Source organism: Octopus bimaculoides, chromosome 24 (assembly GCF_001194135.2).
Source record: "Octopus bimaculoides isolate UCB-OBI-ISO-001 chromosome 24, ASM119413v2, whole genome shotgun sequence".
NCBI classification, from domain to species: Eukaryota; Metazoa; Mollusca; class Cephalopoda; order Octopoda; family Octopodidae; genus Octopus; species Octopus bimaculoides.
Window position 1 is genome coordinate 17,343,986 of NC_069004.1, and position 8,237 is coordinate 17,352,222.

The window sequence follows — 8,237 nt, forward strand, 5'->3', positions numbered from 1 at the left end:
ATATATATATATATATATATACACACACACACACACACATACACACATATATATTCTTTTATTCTTTTAATTGTTTCAGTCATTTGACTGCGGCCATGCTGGACCACCACCTTTAGTTGAGCAAATTGACTCCAGGACTTATTCTTTGTAAGCCTATTGGTCTCTTTTGCCAAACTGCTAAGTAACGTGGGCATAAACACCAGCATTGGTTGTCAAGCGATGGTTGGAGGACAAACACAGACACACAAGCATATACACACACACACATATATATGTATACTACGAGCTCCTTTCAGTTTCTGTCTACCAAATCCACTCACAAGGCTTTGGTTGGCCCAAAGCTATAGTGGGACTGAACCTGGAACCATGCGGTTGGTAAGCAAGCTACTTACCACACAGCCACTCCTGTGCCTATATGTATAATATATTGATGTATATGATTATAAGAAAAATATTTCCTCCAATACATAGACTTCACTTTGAAGTGTTCAGGATATTCAAACCAGAGGCATTAAAATAATGCAGAAGTAAGAATCAAAGTTATGCAAATCAAGTTCACATATACATTTGTATTTATTCAGCCCTAGACCCAACATGCAGGAATTTTTCCAAAAATATATTCAATGCATCAAACATATCCAAAATATATAGAGTAATCAATGCATTAAAAATATACATATAAAAATATATACATATATAGATCATCATCATCATCATCGTTTAACATCCGCTTTCCATGCTAGCATGGGTTGGACGATTTGACTTAGGACTGGCGAACCGGATGGCTGCACCGGACTCCAATCTGATCTGGCAGAGTTTCTACAACTGGATGCCCTTCCTAACACCAACCACTCCGAGAGTGTAGTGGGTGCTTTTACATGCCACCGGCACGAAGGCCAGTCAGGAGGTACTGGCAACGGCCACGCTCGAGATGGTGTTTTTTACATGCCACCTGCACAGGAGTCAGTCCAGCGGCACTGGCAACGACCTCGCTCGAATGTTTTTTCATGTGCCAGTAAGGTGACGCTGGTAATGATCACGCTCAAATGGTGCTATTTACATGCCACTGGCATGGAAGCCAGACAGCTGCTCTGGTAATGATCACGCTTGGACAGTGCTGTTAGCGCTCCACTGGCACAGGTGCCAATCATCGAATTGGGTTCAATTACGATATATACATATATAGATATATACATTAAAAATATATTGAAAAAGTAAATACATATACCGGTCGACTTACAAATTATAAAACAAAGTCATAAAAAGAGTTAAGAGTCTATAAAAATGTTTGGGTATTACTAATCCAGTTAATAATCCTACGGCCATTTTCTGAGGTTCGATTGTCTTATCCATTATTGGACACCACCTCCTTCATCAGGGAAAATAAGTTTCTAAAAAAGGCTCACATGTACTGCTTATTTTTTAATGGGAATTACCTACTGAGTGTTTTTATAGAGCTATATGCAAAAGACCAGGGAGTGGAAGAGTTTTTGAGTGGCTGGAGGAGGAGATACAATGCATGATAAAATAAGGCTGCTGAAATTGATGTTTCTGTGTCTTTGTGATTGGGTTGTGTTTGTCCCAACTCTTCAGTTTGACAACTGGTGTTTATGTCATCATAACTTAGTGGTTTGGCAAAAAACACTGATAGAATAACTGCCACATTTAATAAGTAAGTGCTGGAGTTGATCTGTTTGACCAAACCTTTGAAGGTGGTGCTCCAGCATGGCTGCACTCCAATGACTTGAAACAAAAAAAAAATATAAAAATAAAAGTAAATCAACAAATATTCAGATTTGAACCCCCAAACCTTATCTTCTGCCCGAAGGCCCTACTTAAGGGTCACACCCTTCAAGTAGGTCGTTGTGCTTTCTTTTTCGATCTTTTCTATTTGTAACTCCCATTTATCTTCTTTTCCAGGTGCGTGTTGATCAAGTCTTAGCTGCTGAGCAAGATGCTGTAGTGTTAAACAAACTGAATAACTTGCTGAAGTTTTACCATAATACTGTAAGGTGAGTTGAGGTTATTTTGTGTGTGTGTGTGTGTTATCATTGCTGTTATTTTTATTATTATTATTATTATGAGCTGGTTGAAGTGTTACAGAATCAGGAAAATGCTTTGCAGTATTTGTTGTGACTCTTTCGATTCTTAATTCAAATTCTGCTGCTGTCAACTTTGCATTTCATTTTTTAGGGGTCAAAGAAATAAGTATCAATTGAGTGCTGGATGGATACTTGTTGCACATCCTGTTTGATTTTGACACTAACATAATAAAGTGATATTGTTAGATAATATTGATATAATTATACTGGGTGGTGTGTCTTGCTTAAAGTTTAACACTTTTATATTTATAAAAAAGACAAAAACATGTTATTTTCTGACATTAGCAAAAAGCCATACATTTTGTATGGGGTGGGGCTATAATTGATTATATTGATCATAGTGCCTAACTTTTTTTAATATTATCAATCCCAGAAGGAGAAAAATCCAAATTCAACTCCCATGGAATTTGAACTTAAACCATATAAGAATAATGATTTTCAACATTGGCATGAGGTCACAAATTCTAGGTGATATTGGGATTAGTTGATTATATTGATCTCAGTCCTTATTCGATTGCATGAAAGGCAAAGTTGATCTTAGCTGGATTTGAACTCCAAAATGTAAAATAATGGTTTCGAATTTAAGGGATTTTAAGTACCAAGTGTTTGATTGGTATTTATTTTATCAATCCTGAAAGGCTGATAGGTAAAGCTGACCTCAGTGGAATTTGAACTCATAGCATAAAGAGCCAGAAGAAATGCCTCTAAGCATTTCGTCTGATTTGCTAACGATTCTGCCAGTTCGTCACCAACAACAATACATTGCAGTGTGAGGGTTTTTCTCCATGGGAATTTATGTTTTTTGTTGCAGGCAAATTCTTGGTGATTCAGCTTCATTGACAGTTACAGTTGAAGAAATGGCCACACTTAGTCACCAGATGTTCTTTAACAGTCTAAATTGTCATGCTAGTAAACTGCTTGACAAGGCAAGTTTATTCTTGAAACTATTTTATTGTTGTTGTTGCTGTTTGTATCCCCCACTGCCCAGATCAAGCAGACCTATGGTCAAAGGTACATGGCTTGTACAGCTTTCACTAACCACTCACTTATCCCTAGCTTCTGCATTTCCCACCAGATAAGTGAGTGGAGGAACCTGTCAAAGGCTTTCTCCTTGTTAACAAATGCCAAATACAGGGGTTTATTTTTGACCAGGTACTTATCTTGCAGTTGCCTCACCAAGAAAATAGCATCAGTAGTGCCTCTCCGTGGCACAAATCCAAACTGCATCACATCTAGGCTAACTCTCTTCCTAATTAATTGAGTTATGTCTCTTTCTGTAACTCCCATCACCTGATCCAGCAATTTGATGCCTCTGTAATTATTTCTGTCTGAGGCATCGCCCTTGCTTTTGTAGTAGTTGCACCTCTACTGTAACAATAAACACTATAACACACCCCTCCAACCATGCTACTTCCCTCAACCCCTGTCATAATGACCATTTTGCATTCTGTTTACAGGTAGAACTGCCGCCCCCTGATCTTGGTCCTACTTCATCTTTGAAAGAATCTCTACAACTTCTGCGAGATGTTCTGGCATGTCAAGATGCCTCAGTAGTTCCATTGGACAACAAAAAGCAGGATTTCAAACAAGTAACACCCTTTTTTTCATTCTTCAAAATCTGTTTTATTCATTTTCCTTTTTTAAATTTTGTTGTTCATTGTATTTTTATGTCTGTATTACTCAGTACAGAACAAATACCACTTAGGACTTGTGATTTGAAAGGCTTTAGTTTTAGGTTGATATCCATTCTTCCACTGGTTCATTCCTCCCTTATTCCCTGTCCATTTGCTTATCCCTCTGCCTGCCCACCTGTCCATCCATCCATCCACCCATCCTCATCAAACCCTCCCTCCCATGTACATCTCACATTTCAAGCCCCAACAAATGTTGAACTCTACAAAATTCTAGTGAAGCCCATGATAATGAAGTATTGCTTCCATATCTCATCTGCTTGTTCCACCATTGAGGGTCTTTGGGTGTTGACTGCATTTGGTCTGGGTCCTTGTCTTCAACTCTGCCACCTAGGGTGACCCTACCTACCAGGAGTTTATAACTCCTGATAGCATTGCTCTCACAGTCATTGATCCAGTGGATGAAGGGGGCTGCACATGATGGACATGCAACAGAAGGTGTCACTCAAAACTATACCCAGGTCAGCAGCAGCCCATTGCAGTTTCGTAACTGGGTCCTACATGTCTCATTCTATGTGCTGCAGAGGAAGGTCACGAAGTGGCAAGTTGAGGTCCATGCCATTGGCACTTTCCATGCCATTGGCACAAATCCATGCCATTGGCACTTTCTTCTACCGATGATGATGACGGCTTCCATATCTGGCATAGTGTTACTGCTATGCTTACAGACATCCTGGCCTGTGTCCAGAGACTGGACACTTTAATGATTGACATATAGTCACCCACTGACATGTTCCGGCCCATGACCTGCAGACATGCTGTCTCTTCTCTCGGCTTTTTCTACAGGTGTTATAATAGCCTCTATTTCTCGGCTCAGTAATTAGAGTGTTCAGCACACAATCATGAGGTAGTGAGTTCGATTCCCAGTGTGTTGTGTTCTTGAGCAAGACACTATATTTCACATTGCTCCAGTTCACTCAGCTGTAGAAATGAGTTGCGCTGTCCAAGCTGTGCTGGCCTTTGCCTTTCCTTTGGATAACATTGGTCGTGTGGGAAGGGTAGGTTGGTATGCATGGGCAACTGCTGGTCTTCCACAAACAACCTTGCCCAGACTTGTGCCTTGGAGAGTAACTTTCTAGGTGCAATCCCATTGTCATTCATGACCAAAGGGGTCTTATACTGTTGATCTTTATTGCCAAACTGCTAAGTTAGGGGGACATAAACACATTAACACCAGTTGTCAAGTGGTGGGGGAAACAAACACACACACACACACACACGTACATATTTACTATGGGCTTCTTTCATTTTCTATCAAGTCCAATCATAAGGCTGAGGTTATAGAAGATACTTGTGTGTGTGTGTGTGTGTGTTTGTGTATACGTGTGTGTGCGCGTGCATACTTTTTGATTTTTGTAATTGGCAGAAAGTTACCAAACAATTGACTACAGGGTTGAGAGTTTTGTAACTTGAATTTCTTTCTTCTACAGAGTGACTTATAAATTCTTTATGGAATGTTTGATTTACAGCTCAGTGCTACACTAACTTTCATGTATGTTCCTTCTTTCAGGTTCTCTCCTGTGTTGTTGACCCAGTGCTACAGATGTGCTCAGTGTCTGCCAGCAGGTTAAATACAGTTGATATGGCAGCTTATATGACCAACTGTATATACCTCACGCAAAATGCTCTTGCTGTTTACCATTTCACAGACAGTAGACTGGAGATGTTGCAGGCTCAGGTAAGGTTTTCTCTCGATGTTGTGGAGAGCATTCATTTTCTTATTGACATTTCTCATTTATGTCCTCTTCAGATTTTCAGTTATATACTTCCATTGAAATAGGGCCCCTATTTTTCCTTTATGCCAATCCTCATAAATATCGTTATATTTGTCATGCTGAATTCAGTCTAGAGTGTCTTGCATTACTCGTCTGAATGAAGAAGAAATGTTCAGAGAAACAAATTCCGTTTTTCTTTCCTAGTTTTAATTCTAGTGTCATTTTATTCAGTAACCTCGCTATTTTCAAGCTAAGTGTTAAATATTATTGAAGTTAATTAATCCTGGTAAAAATGTGCTGTTTTCACCTTTTAGTTTTGTTTGAGTATTTTATTTGGCTTCCCTTGTTATATTTTTGGCATGGGGCAGCCATCCTACTTGGTCATTCATGGTGCATCCTCCCATCCCTTCCCCACTGCCTATACTAGAAGTCTTTCTCCTAGAACTTTCTCTACCTCTCCCACTGCTATTTTAACTTATGTAAGCAATGGTCTCTACCACTGGTAGGCGTGACAAGTGTGAAGCAAATAAGTGACAGTAAATTAAACACAGGTTGAAATGTATATGAACTTGTATGATATGTCTGGCAAATATCCTTGCAAACCTTTTTAGGCACAGAATGTTGTCCCCCATTCCCATGTTCCCTCTTACCACTCCTTCCTCACCCTTAGAGTTGGCATGCTCAACTTGGGCACATTGAAAGTTAAGTCTGGTGAGATTGTTAAGATGCTGGAATGGCGGCATGTAGATGTATGTTGCATCCAAGAAGTAAGGTGGAAAGGAGCTTCTGTCAGGTTCTTCACAGACAAAGAGCATTAGTATAAAATTTGGGTAGGCAATAGTGATGGGGTCAGTGGTGTGGGCATGCTTCTTGCAGAGAAGTGGGTTGATAGGGCAATCGAGGTAGTCTGAGTGTGTGAAAGGATACTTAAGCTTAGACTGGTTTTGTAAAGTGGGACAACAACTATTATTTCTGCCTCTGTCCCTCAACTGGTGCTACCAAATGAACAGAAAGACCAATTTTATGACATACTTTTGAAGACTACCTTGACAACAAATGACAATGACCTCTTTGTGGCCGGTGAAATCAATGGACATGTTGGGCATCAGGGTGGCTTCCATGGACATGTTGGGCATCAGGGTGGCTTCCATAGCATACGTGGTGGCAATGGATTTGATTCCCGAAAGGAGGTGGGAACCAGGCTGCTGGAGTTCTGTGAGCTTATGATCTGCAATACTAACTTCAGGGAACCAGCCAGTTACCTGTTCACCTTTTAATCTGGTGGACACACAAGCCAGATTGACTACATTCTCACCAGAAAATGGGAAAAACAGTTGCTTACAAATGAAAAGACCTTCCCAGGTGAAGAGTGCTCCCCTCAACATAGGTTAGTTGTTAATGATTTCAGTCTCTGCTCTCTCATCTGGTGGTCAATGTGGAAGCTAGGGATAGATGAGTGGTTGAGTGAGCACTGTACAATTCATGTACAGAGATGGTGTCAGTAAGGTGAGTGTCGACAATGAGTATAGCAATGAATTTAATCTACAAGTAAGTGTTCACCAAGGATTGGTTTTCATCCCCTTCTTATCTATCCTAGTCCTCCAGGCCATAACAGACAAATTCAAGACTGGCTACCCATGGGAGCTCCTCTACACTGATGACATTGTTCTTGTAGCTGAATCACTACATGAAATAGAGAGGAAACTTCAGGTGTGGAAGCTATATCTGTAATCTAAGGGCTTTAGAGTTAGTTTAGCAAAGGCCAATGTCCTCGTAAATAGGAAAACAGACAAATTACAAATCCCTTCAGGGAAATGGCCCTGCTCAGTAGTTCAGAAAAACATTGGTTGAAACTCTGTATGGTCTACCCAGCACAAGCTATGGATACATTAGAAGTGATGCAGTATCTCAGAAAGATTAACATAGAAATTAGTATTTTTGTGTGACAGGTGTGTGGGTACAATAAACATTAAGAACGTGCAGAGAATAGACTTCCTCAGTTGTTAAAGGTGGTCCTTAGGAATAGTAGATAGCTTCTGTTACCTAGGTGACCAAGTTAGCAGTAGAGGGGGAAGTTTTGAAAATATAGCTGTTGGAATAAGAATGGGCTGGGCAAAGTTCAGAGAGCAACTATCTTTGTTGGTCACAAAGGGCATCTCCTGTGGAGATGACAATGGACAGAGACTTCTGGTGATTTACTGTGCTTGAGGAGACATGTCAAGCTAAGTAAAACGATGGCCATCCATACATAGAAGCATGTTCTTTAGTCCATGTTCTTCCATTCCCTCTCTCAGCCAAGAGGTCTTTGTCTTGCAGGCTTGGGGGTGCAGGTGCCATGTCATGTAGAAAAGTACCTGTGCTGGCACCATGTAAAAAAAAGCACTTGTGCTGGTGTCACATAGCAATGCACTCATGTGACACCACATAAAAAAGCACTCGTGCTGGTGTCACATAGCAAGCACTCATGCTGACACCACGTAACAAAGCACTTGTGTTGGTGCCATGTACAAGAGCACTCATGCTGACATCATGTCATCATCATCATCATCATCGTTTAACGTCCGCTTTCCATGCTAGCATGGGTTGGACGATTTGACTGAGGACTGGTGAAACCGGATGGCAACACCAGGCTCCAGTCTGATTTGGCAGAGTTTCTACAGCTGGATGCCCTTCCTAACGCCAACCACTCAGAGAGTGTAGTGGGTGCTTTTACGTGTCACCCGCACGAA

At 40.6% G+C, this 8,237-nt stretch overlaps 1 protein-coding gene across 2 annotated transcripts in view; it reads left to right on the top strand.

Moving 5' to 3' along the window:
• The window catches only part of LOC106883730 (conserved oligomeric Golgi complex subunit 6), a 62,313-nt gene that overhangs the window by 38,555 nt on the left and 15,521 nt on the right, over nucleotides 1–8,237 (top strand). For both annotated transcript variants that reach the window (XM_052976443.1, XM_052976445.1), the window contains exons 12-15: nucleotides 1,921–2,012; nucleotides 2,914–3,032; nucleotides 3,564–3,691; nucleotides 5,304–5,471. In XM_052976443.1, the coding sequence (XP_052832403.1) occupies nucleotides 1,921–2,012; nucleotides 2,914–3,032; nucleotides 3,564–3,691; nucleotides 5,304–5,471 (507 nt within the window). The remainder of the gene's footprint in view (nucleotides 1–1,920; nucleotides 2,013–2,913; nucleotides 3,033–3,563; nucleotides 3,692–5,303; nucleotides 5,472–8,237) is intronic.